Source organism: Pelodiscus sinensis, chromosome 7, assembly GCF_049634645.1.
Source record: "Pelodiscus sinensis isolate JC-2024 chromosome 7, ASM4963464v1, whole genome shotgun sequence".
Classification (NCBI taxonomy): Eukaryota; Metazoa; Chordata; order Testudines; family Trionychidae; genus Pelodiscus; species Pelodiscus sinensis.
Window position 1 is genome coordinate 2542803 of NC_134717.1, and position 23733 is coordinate 2566535.

Consider the following 23733-nt stretch of genomic DNA (forward strand, 5'->3'; position numbering starts at 1 on the left):
TTTTTCCAGTCTTAATACCAGATGGTGTCAGGTAATGTTTCTCAACCTTTTTTATGAAATACTTTTTTTAAAAAAAAGGGTACAAGTACTCCCTTTTTCAAAAAAATGTGTAAGTACCCACAGTACCTACAGTTTTCAGACACACACTTTTTTTTCTAGTATTGCAACACATTTGTTTAAACAACTTAATCATAGCCAGGTGGGCAATGAAAATTTTGGGTGTAAAAACTACAAAAATAATAAAATGCTGTAAAACTTAACACAAAAGTTCAGTTTTCTCCAAGTTTCCGTTGTGTTGACGTACCCCCCCAGACTTCTCTCAAGAAACCCTAATGTGGACAAGATTTGGCGTGTCAGCATGGTTTTCAACATCTAGTAGCATTCGATCATGCGACACCCCTGTAGGGCTCCTAATTATGTTATCACCAGTGGAAATCTCTGATAAAATATCTTTGCACAGACGTGGTCTTTAAGGTTCGACAAGAGTTCGTTTCTGAAATGATGCCAAAACCAGTTAGCTTCAGGCCTGTAATTAAACCACTTTCCGCATTGACTCAGACGCGCCCTCTGCTGATGCCCATTGCAGCAATGGGTAAGTTTCCTAGTACAGGCAGTCCCCGGGTTACATGGATCCGACTTACATCGGATCCCTACTTACAAACGGGGTGAGGCAACCCCGCACTAGCTGCTTCGCCCCAGCAGACCAGGGAGACGCGAAGCTAGCGCCCCTCCCCCCCCCCCCCAGCAGACCAGGGAGACGCAGAGCGGCTTTTCTCAGCAGACACCTCAGCTTGAGAATAAAGGACTGAGGGAAGTGAGGTGTGGGAGAATAAAACTGAGCTCTGGAGAAATGTTTGGCTAGAGTTTCCCCTACAACCGTGGTCCCCAACACGGTGCGCGCGGCGCTTGCAGGGGAGGGCGGGGGAGGAGCGCCGGCCCAGGCGCGCGGCACTTGCGGGGGGGGGGCCCGGCCCCGGGCGCGTGGCTATGGGGGGGCCCCCGGGCACATGGCCTGGCCCCGGGCACATGGTGCGGCGCTTGCGGGGAGCATCGGCCCCGGGCGCGCGGCTATGGGGGGGCCCCGGGCATGTGGCTATGGGGGGGCCCCGGCCCCGGGCAAGCGGCTATGGGGGAGGGCGCCCCCAGGCGCGCAAGTGTCCCCGCCCCCTGGCGCCCGATAACCTCAAAAGGTTGGGGACCACTGCCCTACAATATGTACCAGTTCCGACTTACATACAAATTCAACTTAAGAACAAACCTACAGTCCCTATCTTGTACGTAACCCGGGGACTGCCTGTATACACAAAGCTTCAAAAGTCACTTAGCTAGATACAAAGCTAGATACAAAGCATTACAAAGATAGCTTCCGCAATCCTCACCCCTAATATCATTATCTCATAGACACCAACCTCCCTCCCTACCTCACCCCCCTGCTCTAAAATCTGATTTGTCAATTTTATATGTGTTCACTTTTTTTTTTCCAATTGTATCCTTTGGTATATATGGTCGTGCCAATTTTCTTCCACAATTTGATCTGAGGAAGTGGGTCTGGCCCACGAAAGCTCATCCCCTAATAAACTATCTTGTTAGTCTTTAAAGTGCTGCATAGTCCTGTTTTTTGTTTCAGCAAGACCAGACTAACACAGCTACATCTCTATTACTTAGCTAGAGATAGGGCTTCCAATGATTAGATCAGATTTTGACCTTATAGCGGTGTGAGTAGGGACCAATTCTACACCTGGTGTGAAGTTCTCTGAGCAAAGTAAAATGCAACCTGCCCATTGCCTGCAATTTCCTCTCCAAAAGGAGCAAGACCCACTTATATATGCTAATGGCTTCCACACACACATCCTGAGAGAGAGACACCCAGACACCAGGCAACTGCCTGCTTTTGGGAAAGAATTCACCATGAAAAATGATTTTTCTCTCTCAGTGTGGCTCACATTAGCTTTCTGAAAGGCGCCAGGTCTGTTTCAGCATTGCAGCTCTTACTCACGAGTGGTCCTACAGGATCAGCTCTCAATATTATTACTGTTCCTAAACTGTGTCCATCAATGATGCGATTCACTAGATGCTTAGTCAAGCTAGAGAACAAAAGGGGGGAGGAAAAAAAAACAACCCTGTGACAAATTGAAAATTCAACGTGAGTTGCATAACTGTATGAATACTTCTTTTCAACCCGAAGGGATTCCTGCAGAAATACTGAGGTTTGCTGCAGTTCCTGGGTGCTACTTAGTGAAAGGGCTCCTAGATTATATTCTTCAATTGCTTTCATCCCTCTTGCAGTCTTTAAGATGCAACTGAGGTTCCACTGTTTGGCTCCCTCTGCTCGTCCCAAATGGCATGAGAGACAAAGCTATCGTCCACAGGGCCGGGGGAGGAATGAGTTATCAATGACTGAGATGCCTGTCTTTTCATTGGAGTCAATTTTACATCTTTGTGATTTAAAAAAAAAAAGTGAGAAAAATTAGAAATTTACTGGGAGAAAATCCCATGAGAAATATGTTCTTTCAAATAGTTAAATGAGATGTATTAGACTGGGGGGATAATCTCACAACAGGAAAAACAGAGGGAGAAATGGAGACTGAATAAAACTGTCCCAACGGTAAGAGCCGGGGCTGGTGAATAATTTCCAGAAGGAAAGAGGGACGCTTTCTCTCACTCAGGCTATTTAAAAACCAATCGGATACTCTGTAGAAATCAAGGAAAGAACCCTGCATTTGCAGGGGATAGGTGGAATGGAGAGGTCATTTCCCTGAATAATAATTCAGCGCAAACTTTGGTCAAAAACATCTCAATTTGTACCTTTCACCTCAACTCACAGGCTCACCTCAACGATACCCAGAAATAATTCTCTTACAATGACTTGTCAAATCTTTCCAATGTTAAAAACAATCTCAGAGGGGTAGCTGTGTTCGTCTGTAACTTTAAAAACAATAAGTACTTCTGTGGCACTTCCGGGTGTGTCTACACTACACCGTTATTTCGAGATAACTAACGTGATTTCGAAATAACGATGCCAGCATCTACGCAGCCATTCCGTTTATTCTAAATCATTTTGAAATAACGGACGGCTTATTCCAAAATCTGTAAACCTCATTCTACAAGGAACAACACCTATTCCAAAATAGGTACTTCGAAATAAGACGTGTACGGACGCTCCATTGCAGCTATTTTGAAATAGTCCCTCATCAGGGCCATTCTAAGTTATTCCTCCCCAGTGCCTTCTGGGGCTCTAAATCGAGATAGCACGTCTACATTGGGGAAACCGGCCTCGGACTCATTTTGAGGCTTCCCGCCAGTGTAGAGGTGCTATTTCAAAATATGCTATTTCAGAATAACTATTCCAGAGTAGTTTACTTTGAAATAAACGTGCAATATAGACGTACCCATCAACAATATATAGTATCTTGAGTTTTCATGGGCAAAACCCATTCAAATGAGTTGGAGTGGAGATAACAGAAACCAAGAGATCTCTCTAGCAGCAGCAGAAGTACCTGCCAATTGTTGGACCCGTATTAATGAGGCTAATTAACTGAGCTGGATGTGTCCCATCCATAGCTTTTGACGTGGAAACATTATTAAATCCAATTTTGGCCAGTATCGGTCGGCCCATTGAGACCACTTGTTAGTTTGCTCAGCAATTTTTGTGAAAGTCTGGGGAAGCACCTGCCCTAGTCAGAAAGGGGACTGTTTGCATCTCTACAAGGCTCACCAATTCCCTTTTCTCTCATCTGCCTTGTACTAAACCCTACTGGGCCACGCGCACCTGGATTACATACATCTTTAAAAGAAGCCATGCTACTATTTCGCTGGCAGAATGAACGGTAAGGCAGCCACGGTCTGACAGTCATATAACACCTTCCCGCCAGAACGACATCCAAGGCTCTTGAGGACAATAATCACTCCTGGGACACAGGGCCAGTTCGTGCACATCCTGGGCTCCTGCAAGCGCAATTGATTATGAGGCCAGAGCTACTCTAAAAGGGAAGGTCGAAGGCAAGAGACGCAGCTCCGGCAATGTTCACTACATAGCTGGAGTCGACATACCTTGTTTCGAGCTTCCCCGCCATCCCCACAGCGGGAGGCCAATGGGAGTCAACATTCCTATCAGCGTCCCTTCCTCCTCGCAGAAGCAGGAATCCAACTGCCAATGGGGCTGTCCTCGGAGTTTGATTTAGCAAGTCTTAACTAGACTCTCTAAATCGAACTCTGAAAGATCCATCGCAGCAGCATCAATCTTCTGTTTAGTGAAGACATGGCCCACGGCAGGATTTTAGAAGCAGGCTTGGGGAGGAAGGGAAAAAGTCAGAGTTGTGCAACCATATCCAAGCAGAAAGGCAATGGTCAGGGAAGGGAGAATGGTTCTGAGACACCCCTAGTATATGGAGCAGGTAGCATCCTGTCTGCAATAACTAGACAATCCTATAGGATCCTTCAGCTGTGGGAGCAACAGGTAAGGTGAGAGGAACGACAATGCAAAGTTCTTCATCGGGGCCGGATAGTCACCAGTGATGCATTTGAATGTGGGTCACTAGATAGGTTTACAAAGCCGTAGCTGCCTAGCAAAACTTGGGGTACTCAGGCATCTCTACCACTGGCAAAAGCAGCAGCATGCAAACAGCCCACTCTCTGAAGTGCTTTGCTCAATTAGGATCTAAGTCGTTCTGACTAAGCCCTACCTTCAGCCTCCAAACCCAAGCCAGAATCCAGAAAAAAAAAGTCACCTCTGCTCTTTGGTTTCACTGAGAACCTGCTCGGCCCACCATGAATCATGCACCACAGCTGGCAAGTTTTTTCACAGCTCCTCTCAGTCAGTCAGCAGAGCGAGGGGAAAATTGCAGACCACGCACATTAGAGGTATAACCATCTCTCCTGTTCAAACGCTTGGCACTCTGTCTGGGCATGTTTACCTCAGGAAGTCAGCCCTCAGGACAGCTTTGCTGACAGAAAACAAAGGTTAATTTTTTTTTAAAGAAACCCTCACTAACGTGGCTGCTCTCCCTTCACTCTCTGGTACGCTGCTCCCTACAGACAGGTCCTTCCTGGAATTCGAGCACTGATAGCTTAAAAGAAAATCAAAACAAGCCCATTCATCCAGGGTCCTCTCAGGCCAACAGAGAGGGGGCAGAAAAAAGGCCAAGGAGACTGAACTGATAAATATCAAGGTGGCAAACACAACTATTATCATACGCCGAAATCGCAGCCTTATTAATGTTTCATCACTGGTTAAAATAAAACCCTTCTCTAGGAACCACGTGCCTTGTGACCTACTGTAATTTGCCCTCCTGTCACATGACTTCTCATTCTTTGGAACCCGACACAGTCAATGTTATGTTACATATCTAAGGCATGTCGTTTTGCAGACAGGTAACTGTCTTCCCAATTATTCCCTTGCATTTTGTTTCTAGTTTCTCCCCCCACATGCAAGGTGTGGAATTAAATGCCTCACCTGAACAATGGACATTACCTATTAAAACATCATAATGCCTAATATAAACAAAACACAGCTTAGCCTTGCAGAATAGGAGTGTCTCCATCACTTGACAGTCATACGGGGTCTATGAAACACACAAGCAGTTCTGATTCTGTCCAACAGAGAGCAATCACACACACACACACACACACACACAGGACAACTCATTAAAATTTAATGAAAATTAGAAAGCCTTCCGAAGATCAGTACCTACGGGATGAGCTCCAGTAGCTAGAGATGCATGCTCCTCATCTCTCTGAACATCATTGTAATTTACTTACTGCAAGAAATAATCATCACAACTCTCTAGATCACATGAAATATGAAGAACAGATTAACAGCAGCTAAGGAACTGCTTTTTCTTGGCACCAGCCAAGTGCCAATGGGATTTAATGAAAGCTCTGTTGCCTTGATGCAAACACCCAGGTGGCAAGACAGGGAAATAACAGACTCTGCACCAAACGCCACAAAATCCAGTACCAGGCGGAATAGAAGCAGTAACTCCCTCGGCTAGAAACTGAAACTCAGGCACTGTTGATTCCTGAAGCCCCTTCGCCTGGCAGATCAGAGGTACAAGGTGACAAAACCCTTCACCTCTTCTAAAAGTCATAACCCGGGAGAAATCCCCCACCCAGACTCACACTGAGCCAGTTAAAGGTTAGGTTAACCCAATGTTTAACCAGTTAACTGATTCATCGGACTCTGACATCCTTAATACGCACAATGGAGAAAGCAAACCCAGTGAGGGTTTCTTCTCTTCCCAATAATCTGCCTCCTAATTATCAAGTCGCATTCTGAACTTCGAGGCTCAGCCCTCTGAATAAGACCCATATTCAAGAATACCGTAAAGTTCACCGAAAACGGTAAAACACGGTTGTCTGACATTAAGTACCAACGTCATACTAAACACACACACACACACACACACACACACACACACACACACACACGGCCCAATTTTCCAAGGACTGACAGCTCCTACTTCAACCAGCCTTTGAAAATCAGACAACTTACTGAAGCGCCCATGTTTGGAAATGACAATTTCAGGGCGCATGGAACTACCTGCAATTTACCAGTGCGCTAACAGCACCCACCCATGAACACTGATCATGGGCAATTCCAAGCATTTGAATGGTGGGAAATTAACGTCTATGATACAAGGAGCTCAAGGCTGTGCCCTATGTCACTAGAAAGGTCGTTTCTCTTGGCTTTGCAGCACAGGGTTGGATCAGACCACTGTCTTCGATGTGTCAGAGCGCCCATTATCTCTATATGCGCAGCCAAACAACCATCTCGTCCATGGTTCCTCTTGGAAAAATTCCTCTCACTTAGTGCTGCCGGACTCTTTGTTTTTACGATCTCTGAGCTCGCCAGGGGCTTGGCTGAGGTCAGCACCTGGGTGAGGAACAGAGGCGTTGCTGGTGGGGAGAAGTTGCCACTTCTGTAACGTTGTCCTCCCTTAGGAAGTTTTGCTCTTGAATCATCAGCTAGGACAATCTGCAATGTTGGTGTCCCCGGACTTCTCCCGGCTTTTGGAACCGGGAAAATTTCCCTTTTTCATGCCAAGAGTCCCCCACGTCCTCTGTGAGAGCCGCACGCCGCCAGGGTAATTCACAACTTCAGGGCCGACAGGTTTGGCCGTCACGCTTCTCGGTGCCACACGGAGTCAGGATTGCGGTCCTCATCTCCCCGGCCTCCCGTTGGACTGGCCTTAGTCCACAGAGGAGCTGTCCTGCCTTCTCTTTGAGCGCAACCTTCCAGGTCATTGGAACAACAGGACTGTCGGCCTCAGGAGCGTGCCGGAGAGCACTCTGCCTTGGAAACTGGCTTGTCGATATAGACCTCCATGCCCAAAGAACCGGCTGAGCACGAACGGAGCAGCCTTCAGAGCCAAGTACAAACTCCACTTCCCTGGCCGAGCCTGACCACAATCACACCACACTGACAACGACAACACACAATCAAAACCACAGTATAAAGGAAGTCCTGTCCTGAAAGACTGCAGAGATCCCTTTCTATACTTGTAGGAGATGCTAAGTCCTATGACCCATATAAGAACCAGATTTGAAAATTGCAAGCCACATAGGTATCTAGAAAAGTTCCCTAATTCTTCACACTGCGTGCAATCCTGCTCCTACGAGAAACCATGGAAAGACTCCTGCTAACTCAACGGGGAGTTGGATATGGCCTTAATATAGAGGGACTCTATGTTAGCAATGAACTTGAAAGCATGGCTTAAGAAATCAAAGGGCTTGTAATTCCCATTGATCAAGAAGCTAAGTAGCTCCCAACTTTTTTTCCCTTTTTCTCCCTTTTTTCCCCGCACTTCTTCTACATTTGTTAAAAAAAAATCTAAGAAATTAAATACAAAACTCCTCTACAATAGCGTAACATTAAAAGTCAGGAAATGCAAAGGTTTAACGGTATAACAATATTAATTCAGATGCACGATACATCGGCAGTGTTTGCTACAATTCTGTAGTTAAACGTATTGCTTATGCTATTACCGTTTCTATTACAAAATGCAGGCCCTAAGCCAGAAGTTCACTGGCTTGTTTGGCTGAGCTCTGCTGTAAAATGTTCTCAGACACATGGGGAAAGGATGCCCAGAGCTAGAGACCCCCTTCCAAACTCCCTCCCAGAACCTAGACCCGCTACACCCAAACTCCCTCCCAGATCCCAGCCCAATACCTCCCACACTCAGACAGCCCACCTCCCCCACCCGGAGCCTGCACCCCACACCTCCTCCCGCACCCCAACCCCTGCCCTGGCCTGGTGGAAGCGAGCGAGGGTGAGGGAGAGCCAGCAACAGAGGGAGGGGGGACAGAGTGAGCAGAGCAGGAAAAGAGCCTTGAACCAGGGCCAAGGCAGGGCCGGAGGGAACTGGCGGGGCAGGGGCGGGGCACAGGCCTTTGGGTTTGCGCGATTCAACCGTTGGCGTTCGGAAACCCTGGCTGCGCGGCTGGTAGTTCATGCTGGCAGGTGCCCGGCACAGGTGCGGCACCGCCCAGGCAGGCTATGTCCACGCGGGCGCAGCCTGTGTGTGGGCGGAGACCCACTAAGTGTGCTGCCCGGGGGCCCAGAGGAAGTGAGCAGGGATGCACTGAAGGGCTTGAGGCAGAGGCGCCAGGAAGGTTTCGCCTTGAGAGTACCCAGCAGGATGCCGCCCTGCGGCCTGGCCCCATCCACTCGCCCTGCGCAGGCTCTGTCCGGCAGGGGACGCAGCCGGGGCCAAGCGCAGGGCCAGCGTCCAACAGCATGGTCAGTACTCGCAGGGTGTAGCCCTGTGCTCCCCCTGGGTGGCGACTGCAGCTGCACCAGCAGGGGCACGAGGCCGGACACACCGTCAGGCCTGGCTAGACGCCCCTCCCTTTCCAAAGCGCGCTCCCTGCCTAGGACGGAGGCCAAACCAGAGGGGTTTTGTTCAGCGTCACAGGCAGGGGACACGGTTTGGAAGACAACCCTGCTCCCGGGACCTGGGGCGGGCAAAGGCTCGCCAGCGAGGACGCTCTCGTCCCCCCTGCGGCTTGGCCTCACGTACAGGCGCAGGCGGGTGGGGGCGGGGGTCACACCGTTCCCGGGAGCGCCGGGGATTCCGGGACGGGGCAGCAACCTCTCTAAGGCACAAGTCGAGTTAGCAACGAAAACGATGTGGTATTCCAAAACCGGACACTCCAGCAGGGGCGCCGGAACCACCCCGTCCTGCCTCTTCCCTCTGAGTTCCTGCCCTGGTCCCTCCTCTTCCCCCAGAGTCCTTGCCCCTTTTTCTACAGGCCCAACCCCACCTCTTTCTCCAGGGGCCCCACCCTGGCTCTGTCTTTCCCCCAGAGGCCCTGGCCGGATCCTGTGACCGAGGCCCTGCCCCCTGTTTACTCCTCTTTCCCTCTCCCCCCCGACACTCGCCGCTTCTCCCGTCCCTTGTTCCATTCCTTGCCCAGGAGGGACTCACCTGCAGATCCAGGGCTGGGAGCTGCAGCCACCTGATGCAGGTAGGAGGTGGCTCTGGCTGAGTAATTAGGGTTGCCAGATGGTGTCACCAAAAATACCAGACCCCCCTCTCCCCTCCCAAAAAGAAGTGCCAGGAGAATTTTGTTGAGCTCCCCCGGCCGCCGTGTCCATCAGGTGCCAAGCCGAGAAAAGCAGAAAATACTGGACATTTTATGTGTCGGGTATTTTCTCAATTTCTTTACCGGACAGAAGGCACAAATACCGGACTGACCGGTTCAATACCGGACACCTAGCAACCCTCGGAGCAGGAGCAGGCATGAGTGATGCCCCCGCAGCTCTTCCCCTGCAGCTACCAGACTTTGGGCGTCCGGTCAGTCGATCCGAGTGGACACTATCAGGTCCCCTTTTCCAGTGGGCTTTCTGGTCGCAAACAGGATGGCTGGCCTGGAGCTCTACAGGCACAGTCGGGAGCCTGGGCCTCGCAGACAAGACCACCCACCCAGAGCTCCATGCTGGCTGGGGCCCCTCCCCATGGCCCTGTCCGGTCCTCGGGCTCCCGTTAACCTCGCCGCACGCCCCCAGAAGGGCACCTCCCCCCCATCTTTGAAACCCTCGGCCCCGAAAGATACAGAGTGGCGAATACAGCTAGCTAATGTTCCTACACGTGGGGACGGGAACTTAGCTTCTCTGGCTTTATGGTTTCCACAGTGGAATTTTAACATTCAGCACAGAACTATTTCCATGCAAGAGAAATCTCCAAATACCATCGTATCTATGCACCTGTACAGACACAGGCCTGCATGGGCGCAGTCGTTAAGTGGTGGGAAAGCACAGTATTAATTAGGTCTTTCCTTACAAGCGCACAGCACTTGGCACTATGATCAACAGCCAATAAGTGATACAATGAAATCAGGACTTCCCCCCACCTCTCATGCTATTGATCTAGTTCCTTTCTACGTTTGGTGATCAGACAATGCAAGACTTTTTTTTGTAACTCACGGGCTCAAAGCTCGCGGTGACATTTTTAGACGTTTTTGCATTTTGGGTCTCATGCCAACATAAGTTCTAACGACATATTTAAAAAAAAACCAAAGAGATCTGTAAAAAATCTGCCCCGGTGCATCCAAAGAGTTGGCAGTAGATCCCAAAAGCCAAACTGAATAGAAAAACGAGCTTGAGAAAAATGTCAACCAGAAAACCCCAAGATAAAACTAGATATATTCTAAGTCATGTAAAATAGACTTAGAAGCCTTCTACTTACTGTTTTGTATTTTTTTAAACACCAGAGGAAAAAACTTACAAAAAATTAAAGTAACAACTTTTACACACACAGAGAGAGGCTACTTGAATATAAATAAGTAGTGGAAATAGGTCAGCTTTTTCTTCTCCTTGGCCACTGAAGTTTGATACTTTTCACTTGAAATTAGCCTGGCCAGTGGCTGCACACATATTGTACCAGCGAAAGCTGCAGCAAAGGAAAAGCGGGGAACAGCCACATTTCCTCCTTGTGGGAGATCCAATCCCTAAACCAAAGAAATCGGCAGTGGTGTTTGTATTTACCACACGGAGCACTGGAGTCATGAGCTTTCCCCTGGCTTGCTGTTCAAAAAGAGCTGGATTTCACCCCAGATGTAGCTCACCCAACCCTTCTATCGCTCCTACACTGGGGTAGTTTTGAGGCTGAATTACAAGTGAAAAGCACTACAGAAGTGCAAAATATTGTGTATGCTGGTGAAAAGCACCCAATCAAGAACGGAGAACCACAGTACTCCATTTATCTGCACAAAAATGCTCTATGGGGCGAAACTTTGCAGTATGGTTGGAACTATTAAGGAAAGGGGAGAAAAGACGACAGAAAATATAATGCCATATGCCACTCCAAACCCACAGGACATCCACAACTTGAATCGCGCCTGCAATGCTGATTACCCCATCTCCCTGGGGTGCAACTGGAAAAGGCTTGGAAAAAGGCAAGAGGAACAGCTTTCCTTACTATAAAGATGAGGGCTGTCCATCTTAGAAAGGAGACAAGGACGGAGGGGGATAGGATAGAGATCTATACAATCGTGACTGGTGGGAAAAGGTGAACACAGAACCGTTATTTACCCTTTCCCACCATACAAAAACCAGAGGTCACCCTAGGAAATCAATAGGCAGCATTGATAAGCAAAAGGAAGCACTTTTTCATACAACGCACAGCTAGTCTGGGCATCTCATCGCCATGGGACGTTATGCTGGCAAGAAGAACTAGACAGGAGGATAGGTCCATCAACAGCTATTTGCCAAGGCAGTCAGGAATGCAATTTCCTGCTCGGAGCGACCCTAAACCTGACTCCCAGAAGCGGAAGACTGGGGTGAATCTCCCCATTGTTGCCCTGTTCTGTGTGTGTGTGTGTGTGTGTGTGTGTGTGTGTGTGTGTGTATATACACACACACACACACACACACACACACACACACACACACACACGCCTTTCTCGGAGACAGGATACTAGGCAAGACGGACCCGGGTCTATGGCATTTCTCAGGTTCTGACATCCTCCCAGGCTCAACGGAGGGGTGACGGAATGGAATTTAAGGCCTATGATATATAGGTCCCTTCTGACTTAAACTCTATGAAACCTCTGAAGTCTCCCAGCAGTCCCTGAAACGCACCCACCTCTGCACCCACCAGGGTCAACCAGAGAAATTCTATCTCCGTGGCTCCTTTGGACCTTGGCCTCCCTGCTGAGCCAGTCTATGAAGGGAGCAAACGGAAGGAAAGTTTTGTGTGAGAGACACAAATACATTCCCGCTGCCGATGTGGCTGGAGAAAACCAATTTGTTTCACGGTCCTAGGAAGATCGAGCAGGGAGTAACATTTGATCACTCTACAACCTGGGACAGATTCCATCACCCAGTCGGAGAGTGGCCGCCAAGTTGAGTGGTGTAGCAACCCCAAGCACCAGGTCCTAACTACTCACACAAATTTAGGCCAGTTACCCCTGCCTCATGCTTACCTTAAAGAGCCACGTGTCCATGGCATCTCTTCTACCCTGTTTTGGAATGTAGCCTACAAGTGTAACGCCAACCAACCCCTGGTCTCTGCGGGCAGAACCAAACCTGGGACCTCTGGAGCTTAGTCCATGAGCTTCTGCCGCTGGAGCTAAAAGCAAACCGGCTGTAGAGCAGGCTCGTAATTCTCTCTGTAAGTAGTCTTGGTGACACTACCTAGAAGCTAAACTGCAGCCGTGATTTTAACCAACGGTGGCTGCAGCTTTTCAATCCAAAAAAAAAAAAAAAATCACAAATTTCGTATAGCCCTTCCTTGCTAGCCAATTTGGCTGTTAACAAAACCAACACACAAAAGTCATTGATACCAAGTAAATAAAACTCCGGGAAACTTTAGATATATAACAATCGGTTGCTATGCAAATTGCAAAGGTTTAGTAGGCTGACTGTAAGAAACTATCGCCACGGAGGGCAAGCTCTTAAACTTCTGTTTCTGTAGCGCTATCCTAGCACACACACGGCAGAGCTTGCGTGCAGGGGATATATTAATACCTAAACACATTTTATATTTGCATTGCTCTGTATATTAGGGAGCATTAGTTGGAGCGTTGACAGCAGATCTAGAGAAGTGATTATTCCTCTTTATTCAGCTCTGGTGAGGCCACATCTGGAGTATCGCGTCCAGTTCTGGGCCCCCCATGACAGCAAGGGTGTGGACACACTGGAGAGAGTCCAGAGGAGGGCGACCAAAATGATTAGGGGGCATGTGACTTGTGATTAGTAAAAAAATGATTAGTAGAGCACGTGACTTGCAAGGCGAGGCTGAGGGATTTGGGTTTGTTTAGTCTGCAGAAGAGAAGAGTGAGGGGGGATTTGAGAGCAGCCTTCAACTACCTGAAGGGGGTTCCAAAGAGGACGGAGAGAGGCTGTTCTCAGTGGGGGCAGATGGCAGAACGAGGAGCAATGGGCTCAAGTTACAATGGGGGAGGTCTAGGTTGGAGATTAGGGAAAACTATTTCCCTAGGAGGGTGGGGAAGCGCTGGGATGGGTTCCCTAGGGAGGGGGTGGAATCTCCATCCCTAGAGGTGTTTAAGTCCCGGCTTGACCAAGCCCTGGCTGGAATGATTGACTTGGGTTGGTCCTGCTTTGGGCAGGGAGCTGGACTCGATGACTCCTGAGGTCTCTGCCGGCCCTGGGATTCTAGGATTTTAAGGGGAGGAAAAGGAACGGGGCTGCAAGCGGAAAGGGCAGGACCATGATTTCAACACTAAGGCCCCTACTTACTCCAGCCCAGGGCCCCAGGAGACCTTAATGCGCCTCTGACTGTACAGTCACCCAACAGCCGCCGTGGATTTCTGATGAGTAAACTGCCACATGCATCAATCCCCTTTCTAAATGAAGCCCATTGGGCTCAAATCACGCCGGTTGCTGCTAGCTTCCAGGTCAGTTAGGGGAGATGGGTTGGCAGTAGGTGGCTTTCAGCCCCACACCCACCTGTGCAAATCTGATGGGGGGTAGCACTGACGGCTCATTGAGCACCCCCCCCCCCCCGCAGGGAAAGCGAACTGCGTTCCCCAGTTTCCCACCCGAGAGAAGGCATGGTCTGAAACAACACGAACGAGCCCGCCCAGCCGTCTCCGGAGTGGAATGGGCATCGCTGGTACAGGGAAGGGTCACTTGTGCCTCTGGTGGATTCATGTCTCTTTCCCAAGTTCGCACAAAGAAAAGAAAAAAATATATATAACCAGCCAGTCAGCGTGCCAATTGTGAGCCTGTCTGTAGTTAACCTAGGGCCCAGTCAGGGCTCAGACACAGCAGGTTGGGTTTCTCCCACTGCCACACTCATGATCCCTGGCTCCGAAGTTGTTATTGACCAATATGGAGACAATTGCTCCCAAACGGACGGGTGGCTAGTCCGTATTCAGAGAAAACAACCCATGAGCGGAGACCCGGTGTGTTTTGCTTGCTTCCCACATTATTTTTCAAGTGCACAGCCAGCTTAGAGAAAAATCCAAAGAGCTGACTGAATAAATACAGACCAGGGTCAAGAAAAATAGCAATAAAATATTGTCTTCTGGGTGCAAGACAAAATAACTGGAGATTGTGCAAGAGCATCCTCATGTAAACACTGCACAATCCCAGGAACTGTAATAAACCAAAAGGCAACACTGCTCTTGCCCTTGACCCCAGTGCACTTTTGTGTAATACACACACCAGCCAGGAGGTCTGAATTCCGAGGATCTTCTAAGACCCTGGCATTAACCAGTTAGAAAAGCCAAAAGATGCAGCTTTGCTGGGAAACAATTATGATCATTCTGTTTGCCAACTTTTCCCAAGATAGCAAAGCTTCTGAAACTTCAACCATTAGGCAAATGGTACCTGCCAGCTTTACACACACACACACACACACACACATACATTCTAGTGAAAGGCTGTACAGCTTTCCACACACACACACACACACACACACACACTCTAGTGAAAGGCTGTACAGCTTTCCACACACACACACACACACACACACACACACACATTCTAGTGAAAGGCTGTACAGCTTTTCACACACACACACACACACTCACTCTAGTGAAAGGCTGTACAGCTTTCCACACACACACACACACACACGCTAGTGAAAGGCTCTACAGCTTTCCACACACACACACTAGTGAAAGGCTGTACAGCTTTCCACACACACACACACACACACACACACACTCACTCTAGTGAAAGGCTCTACAGCTTTACACACACACACACACACACACACACACACTCACTCTAGTGAAAGGCTCTACAGCTTTACACACACACACACACACACTTACTTTCTAGTGAAAGGCTGTATAGAAATATTGAAAGCTTGTTAAAACAAAAGTCCTGGCAATTCAAGATTCCAGCAGGTCATTAGGGGCTGCGAGTAGAATGATGACTTTAAAAAAAAGGCATCAGCTCTGAGCATAATACTAGAATATTCCTGCCCCCCAAAGAGTCCACAAAGTCTGGACTATGCCCATAAGTTGAACCTCTCTAGTCCGGCACATCTGGGTTGACAACATCCATTGTCCGGCATGATTTTAGTTAGAGGGATGTCCACTTTTCATGCGTGTGGCCAAGTTTCCCACCATCCCATAAAGTTCACTTACAGTCCCCAGCCCTGACTCTCGTTGTTCTGTGTGGTTATTTAGTTCTAAATGACCCCCAAGTCTTCCCAGAGCTCAGCAAGCAGTGGAAGTGTTGGTGATGCTGCTAGATAACATTGACCTCCCATAGTCCGGCAAACTCTCTGGTTCGGCACCAGTCAGGTCCCCAGGGTGCCATACCGGAGAGGTTCAAACTGTAATATGAAGAACAGACATTTCAATGGTGCCTTTCCCGTGGAATGATCTTAGCAAGCTTTACAACCCTGGTGTAAGACGGTTAGTGACATTAAAACCACACAACATGACAGAACAGAAAGTGACAGAGAAGAATGTCACCAGTTAAAACTGCCAGAAGAACGTTAAGGCGGCAGGAAGTGTCTGCCACGTGTGTCAGACCGGACATGTTACTATTACAAATGATGAAGCCAGTAAAATTACTCCAGATCTACACCTGCAAAATAGGAGACCACCGAGAGTTAAGACCATAAGAACGGCCATACTGGGTCAGACCAAAGGTCCATCTAGCCCAGTATCCTGTCAGCTGACAGTGGCCAGCACCAGGTGCCCCAGAGAGGGTGGACCGAAGACAATGATCAAGCGATGTGTCTCCTGCCATCCCTCTCCAGCAATTTGTCTCCTGCCATCCCTCCCCTGACAAACAGAGGCCAGCGACACCAATTCTATCCCCTGGCTAATAGCCTTTTATGGACCTAACCTCCATGAATTTATCCAGCTTCTCTTTAAACTCTGTGATAGTTCTAGCCTTCACAGCCTCCTCTGGCAAGGAGTTCCACAGGTTGACTACACGCTGTGTGAAGAAGAACTTGCTTTTATTCGTTTTAAACCTGCTACCCATTCACTTCATTTGGTGCCCTCTAGTTCTTCTATTATGGAAAGTAATAAATAACTTTTCTTTTATCTGCCCTCTCCACACCACTCATGATTTTATAGACCTCTATCATATCCCCCCTCAGTCTCCTCTTTTCTAAACTGAAAAGTCCCAGTCGCTTTAACCTCTCCTCATATGGGACCCGTTCCAAACCCCTAATCATTTTAGTTGCCCTTTTCTGAACCCTTTCCAAGGCCAAAATATCTTTTTTGAGGTGAGGAGACATCTGTACACAGTATTCAAGATGTGGGCCTACCATAGAGTTATACAGGGACAGTAAGATATTCTGGGTCTAATTTTCTATCTCTTTTTTAATCATTCCTAGCATCCTATTTGCCTTTTTGACCACCGCTGCACACTGCGTGGAAGTTTTCTGAGGTTGGAAACTCAGTTCTCAGTTAAGACACGACTTGATGGGAGATAGTAACAAACACTGGGGTGAGACAGGGCAAGAGTTCCAAGGAGACTTGTGTGGCTGCTTTAGCGAACATGTTTTGAGGGTGCCCAGGGCTGGGAGGGCTGGCAGTGTAGCCAGGAACCCTACAGTGGGGGGCGGGGGTGCCACAGGATGGTGCATCCAGGGATTCCCGGCCCTGGGGAACCCCTGCCGGGCTGGGGGCAGCAGAAGTTTTAGGGAAAAAGCTGGGCGAGAGACGGCTGGATTAAGATGAAAGTCTGAGGCCACCTTAAGTAAAAACCTGGGATGTGCCTGTAGCGACACTTGACTTCTGGGGAATACTGTAAACGAGAGGACGGGTCAGACATTAAGGCCCCCAATGCGCCCACCTTCATTGCTACTAGGAAGGCCGCCTTCTACGACAGAGCTAATAAAGAACTTCTAGCTAGTGGCTCAGAAGAGTCTTTCATAAGGCAACGAAGCACTCGGTTCACAGTCTCCGCTTGGAGCAGGATCTCCAATTTGTAGGGAGATCATTAATAAGCTTCCTAAGTCTCTTGCCGTACTTGGGTACTTGAGTGACGCCCCTCCCCCAGGCAGGAAAAGCTGCTATTGCTGCTAAGTCAATCCATGGGTGGTAGACGAAGACCCAGATGGGGAAGGCAGCCAAAGCCCCGCCCCTTCCTCCAAAGCCCCGCCCCTTCCTCCAAAGCCCCGCCCAACCCCAGCTGTGGATTGGGGCTGCTGTGCGGTGAACCCTTTCCTGTATATTGTACGGTCCCAGTGTGCCCCCTCCTCAACCTAAAAGTGAAGCATTTGATGTTATCGCTATGGCAGAGGGAATCTGTAAGAACAGAACACCTGTGCAGGTTGTGCTTGGGCCCTTCCACCAACTGAGCGATTGTAGAGCGCACAGGTGAACAGGAAGCAACCTGCCTCACATGTATTTGTTTGGTTTGTAAGCCATTCAAGCCATCTCTGTAGACCTCAGAGGTACACTCTGACCCAAGCGGACGTGTCCCAGAAATGGACGACCGTCTCAAAGTTTCTTGAGCACTGTCCCGAATCTTTGAGAAGAGAATCACTAGTGCGAGAAATCTGCTAGATGGTGGGTATCCTCTGCCTACCCTTGTATCCAGGAAAGTTCCTGTGAAATTTAGACGCTACAGTTGAGTCAAAATGAACTTAAGGTTGATTTGGTCGTCCAAATCGGGAACACGTGATCCTCACGAATGTCCACACTTCCTGACACACTCTGCCCCGATCAGCCAATTCTCTAGCCATGGGAAAACGATTATTTCCACACAATATAGATGAGAGCAAACCACTGCCAGAGTCTTTGGAAATACTGTCAATGCTAAAGGCCCAGAGGAGACACCTTATATTGGTAGCGCTTGTTATTTAGCAGGAAATGAGAAAACCTTGTGTGAAGAGTGAATAGAGAGACATGAAAATAAAACGATGCATCTTCTGAGTCGAGAGTTGCAAACCAATCTCCTACTTCTCATGAAGGAATTATTGCTGCCAGGGTCACGATCATGAATTTTTGTTGCTTTACACATTTATTTAGAGACGTGAAGTCGAAAATTGGCCTCCACCTGCCATTCTTTTGGGGAATCAGGAAGTATTTTGACTAGATTCCTTTTCTCTTGTGTGTTGCACGGGAACTGATTCTGCAGCTGCTACATGCAGAAGAGAGGTCACCCTCTTGCTCTACCAATTGATTGTGAGAAGGGTCCCTGAAGAGATACAGGGAGGGGGAATGGGTACGAGAACTAGACTTGAAATGAACAGCGTGGCCAGATGTTATAGCTTCCAAAATCCTTATGTCCACTGTTGTGTGCTCTCATGCATCCTGAAAACAGGAGAAGCGGCACCAAAAAGCAGGGAGGAGTATGATGTTGCAGCTGCAAGATCTTGTGGATTGCACGGTTGAAACTTGACCAAGCCATCGAAACGGTCACTGGAAGGACACGGATGACTGAGAAAATGTAGCTGAAGAGGTTTGGGTGAGTTTTTTTAAGTATCTCAGTCTCTTAGGTCTACACGATGTTCAATATGGGGCTGGGTGTACCCTTCGTGCCATATGAGCCTCATATTTACATAAACAAATTCTTAGGGAGCTGAGTCCTTTCAAGTGTAGAGAGATGTATCCGTGGAGACTGCAAAGAGCTTACAACTGCCAAAGGGGGGGGGGGTCATCCATAGTACTCAACCTGTCTTGCAAGCCCGACACCAGTAACCAAGACACACTTCTTATGACCACGACAATGGAGATAGATCATCTTGCAGTATCTGCCGGGTACAAGGACTTTTGAGTTCTGTTGACTGCCTTGCTCCTTAATGGAATCCCCATGTAGGTAATTTGGTGCTGGCGGAGAAAATAGAAACTCCCATTCCCTAGCCAGAATAGTGGTAGAAATGTAGCCGTGTTAGTCTGGTGTAGCTGAAACAAAAAACAGGACTGTGTAGCACTTTAAAGACTAACAAGATGGTTTCATAGGTGATGAGCTTTCGTGGGCCAGACCCACTTCCTCAGAACCACTTTTTGTCCACCCCCTTGCAGATAGGTGGCGCAATAGCAAGGATCTACAAAACCAACTTAGCGAACTCCGTAGGAGCTTCACCGACTGGAATAGCGATCTTCATAGCTACTGAAGTGTGTAAAATACCTAGGGACATCTGGCGGGACTTCTGTAAGCTCCTCTAAGGAAATCCGCAGCAGAACTACAAGCGGCACCATCAGTTCCCGAAGGTGCCTGACGTAATCTGCCAGAGAAGGCGGTGGAGGCATGACAGCTCCATCCGGCAGCAAGGACGAAATATTAGTACAAGGGAGCACCTTCTCCTCAGCCCTGGACTCTCAAAGGTCTCTTCCTCCAGAGCCCGGCATGGTAAAGGCGGTTGAGGAGCGTGAGTTCTTCTCTGTTCCCTTCGCATTGCAAGGATCCTCGATGTCACTCATTGGCAACAACAAACCCATGGATCCAAGCTGAGACCCTGAGGGGGATCAAACGGCATAGACGAAGGCAGCCATGTTGGTTCTTCCCAGGCAGGTGTCATTTAAAGTCGATCCTTAATGAATAGGTCAGTTGTAGGAGGGAGAACGATGTGTCCTAGAGTAGGTAGGGGACATGCACTGAAATTGGTGCATCCAATTAGTCTTCTTCCACATGTCCCAAGGAGCTGTTCAGCTCACAGAGTGGAGAAGAGTGCCATGTGGTATTTTAGAGGAGTTGGTTACCGAGAGAGTCTTCACACTGACAAACCGCCAGCACTCGTTAACCCAGGGAACTCCAGTCCAGAAGGTATTACAGGTTGAACCTCTTTAGTACGGCAACATCCATGGTCCGGCATGGATTTTAGTGAGCCAGAGGTCCACTTATCACGGGTGTGGCCAAGTTTCCTGCAGTCCCATAAAGTTTGTTTACAGCCACCAGTCCTGGCTCTCAGTGTTCTGGGCTGTGATTTAGCTCTAATTTACTTCTAAATGTCTTCCCAGAGCCCAGCAAGCAGTGGAAGTGTTGGTGATGCTACTAAATATTAACTTCCCAAAGTTCAGCAAATTCTCTGGTTCAGCATCGGTCAAAGGGGTGCTGGACTAGACAGGTTCAGTCTGTAACAGGATTTTAGGATCCCTAAACCAAGGACCGGCCCACAACATTTTGGCACCTGAGGAAGGGAGCTCAAATGACACCCCCATGGCCCCTCGCTTGGGCCAAAACTTTGAACATAAGAACATCAGAATGGCCGTACTGGGTCAGACCAAAGGTCCATCTAGCCCCATATCCTGTCTGCCGACAGTGACCAGCACCAGGTGTCCAGAAGGGGTGGACCGATGATCAAGTGATTTGTCTCGTAACATCTCTCTCCAGCCTCTGACAAACAGAGGCCAGGGACACCATTTCTATCCCCTGGCTAATAGCCTTTTATGGACTTAATCTCCATGAACTTATCTAGCTTCTCTTTAAACTCTGTTATAGTCCTAGCCTTCACAGCCTCCTCTGGCAAGGAGTTCCACAGGTTGACTACACGCTGTGTGAAAGATCTCAATTCTGCCTTCTTCCTGTTCTACTCCTCTCATGGCACTCCACCATCTCTGTGCATCTAGAGCAGAGAGAATACATCTGCACCAGCAGCAGACACAATTTTCTACACTCTGGGTCCCCTCCCTGCAGTCTGGCACCTGAGGCAGCTGCCTCAGTTTGCCTCATGGTAAGGCCAGCCCTGCCTAAACCCTTGTGTACTGATGGTAACAAAGACTGGGTCGAGAGGAAAATCATGCAGCTGGTAACCAAGGGTCTGGTATGGGGTGCCCTTGGTACAGTAGATACATGAGCTGTCTTTGTCCTGGGCACTCTTGGTATTCTTGCATTGGTGCTGAGTTTTATTCAGAAATGGGTGTGGTCTCTTCAGACCTGGCCCTGACGCTCTGGGTAGGAGTACCCCAACTCGGTACCAAGCCTGCCGTAGATGGCTCACTTCTCTGCACCTTTGTGGGCCTAGCCTCACTCGGGAGACAGCCCGGAAGTCCCCTTGGGAGCGGAGGTCTCCACGGCCGTCTTGTGAGACAGCGACTGGGACCTTCTTGGAGCTTTGCTCCTGACTCCTTTCTGCTTACGGACAGAGGAGGAAGAGAGCGGCAGAAGTTTCCTAACAGTGGAGAGCCTGGCAGTGCCCAAACCATGGCCTCATGTCAGCGCTTCCCGCCAAGGCTCTGCCCTCAGGCCACCCCTTCCCCCGACCCTAATCTCGATGGCTCTTCTCTGCCCCCTCCCTGCTTGCGCCACCAGTAAAAAAGCCCCGGGTCAGTGTGTCACCCATGAGAACACCTTCCCGGGCGATGCCTATCAGTTCCAGTTAACCGGTGGGGGGGGAGGGGGGGCTGGGGCCTGCTCCAGCCCCCGTAGGGCCCGCTGTGGAGAGGGACTGCTCTGGCCAAGCTGGAGCAGCCTGGGCGCACCACAAGGGCTGCTACAGCTGTTCAGAGCAGCCCCTATCCGCGAGGGGAGGGAGAGCTGCAGGCAGGGGCCACTCCAGCCTGGCTGCGACGGGCGAGGGACAGGGGGGAATCTAGCCCAGGCAGGCTACCCCCACCCCCGCACAACCCCCCTTTCATCATTTAACCGGTGAACCCATTAAACGGGATTTCACATCCCTAGACCACACCAGGGAGTTAACCCGCCACAGAGAGCGGAACAGTTTACCCTGCTATAGCGATCTGGTCAATTTCACAGAGGAGACAAGCACCGGGCGGCAGGCTGATACGTTTCAAGGAAGAGGATCTGTATAAGTGAGCAGTGAAGGTTCTCTCGGGAACAGCCCTTTCACCAGGCTCCAGATGTTTCAGGGCAAGTGCTTATATAGAGGTGGGGAGGCCTCTTTACGGTTTCTCATTTCCCTTTAAAAAAAAAAAACACACACAAAAACCCCTATATCCTGGTTTTGTTCAGAGTACAAGAGAGTCATTCATCATTTTTCTCTAAGCACAAGGAATGATCTTACCTCCCCATCACTCCTAAATCTCTTGCTCCCCCCCCACACACACACACAAAACAAGAGAGACTCAACAGCAAAGAGGTAAACACACACACACACACACACACACACACACACACAAAACAAGAGGTAAAAACTCTCAAGATACTGCAAATAGCTTGAACACAAAGGGCCAGATTCTGAGCTAGGGTGCCAGCCCCAAGGGCCAAACCGCAGCTGAAGTGAGTGGTAAGCCAGAGAACCTGCCTAATTTTCACCAGATTGAATTCTTTGATGATGCAATACGAGTTGTAATGTACATACTTCCTTTTTCTATCTCCTCAACAAAAAGACCCTAAAAGGAGGATGGACGATAAATAATTGTGGCAGGATATTAATTTTATTTTTAAACAATTTTGGCTGATGATAGTGTTTATTTTTCAGCACTGTTTTCATTTTCATCGGTTTAAATAGTCACCGTTGCATGAAATTACAAGTGTCGAGCATTTTTTTCCATTTAAATGTTCAGTTGTAAGCAACGGAGGGGCAGCATTTTCTGACTCTGCCCATGTGTACATTTATCCGTTTGTACATGTGGATTGAAACTGACGTTTACCAACATATATCCGTCCAATTCTTAATCCTGCCCAGTCGAATGATAAAGCAGCTCCTACTCCTTCCTTCTGTACTAAGTGCACTTGCACTCACCTGATTCACCAGCTCTGGAAACTTTCCCTGCAAAATCCTTTACCTGCTGGGTTCCAGAGCAAAACAGAGCAGGCTCATGGAGAAGTTTCCAAACTTAAATTGACCCATGCGGTTTTGACGCCAATCCACCCAATTCATGCTTCTGTGAGGCCTGCATGGAAATTGGGGGGGGGGACCTCAAACGTGCTGAATTCACTGGGGTGTTTGAACCCAGTCTCTCAGGGGTGCAAACTCTCAAATATCGAAGCCACAGGAAAAGTTCAAACAAACTCATGCAACGCTACACGGGAGAGCTTTGCTGAGTCGTCCCTGAAATCTGTGAGCAAAGACACAGGCTCAGAGACTGCCCTGTACTGCCGAAATGTGGAGGGGACAAGCTTGGACAAAGCAGCAACTCCCTTAAACTTCTGTAATCCTTCTGCCCTCGTCTGAATGGAAGTTCTAGAAGCCTATTGACATTAGGGAGCCATGCAGCTAGGGGGGGCAGGTACCCCATTGAGCTAAGCTACACAGGGGCACTCAGCTTCCACACAGACAGAATCCCACCTCCTCAAAGTGTCCCGAAATCAGCTGGTTTAGGAGAAACTCGCCCCTCTCACCCGTTAAGTCCCCTTCTTCCCCACTTTGTCATCACAGTTTGGAAACATGCACCATGGGCATGTGGCCTGTACCGGGCCAGTCCTAACCAACTGGCAGCCCCAGG

General features: G+C 48.9%; 1 protein-coding gene across 2 annotated transcripts in view; it reads right to left on the reverse strand.

The window, feature by feature from the left end:
* Nucleotides 1–23733, reverse strand: part of IGFBP2 (insulin like growth factor binding protein 2) — a 94699-nt gene that overhangs the window by 43430 nt on the left and 27536 nt on the right. The window contains exon 1 of one of the 2 annotated variants that reach the window (XM_075933019.1): nucleotides 4728–4791. The exons of the other annotated variant lie outside the window; for it this stretch is intronic. Within the exon in view, the coding sequence (XP_075789134.1) occupies nucleotides 4728–4776 (49 nt within the window). The 5' untranslated portion in view covers nucleotides 4777–4791. Of the gene's footprint in view, nucleotides 1–4727; nucleotides 4792–23733 lie in introns of those variants that run through there. 2 annotated transcript variants of the gene reach the window in all.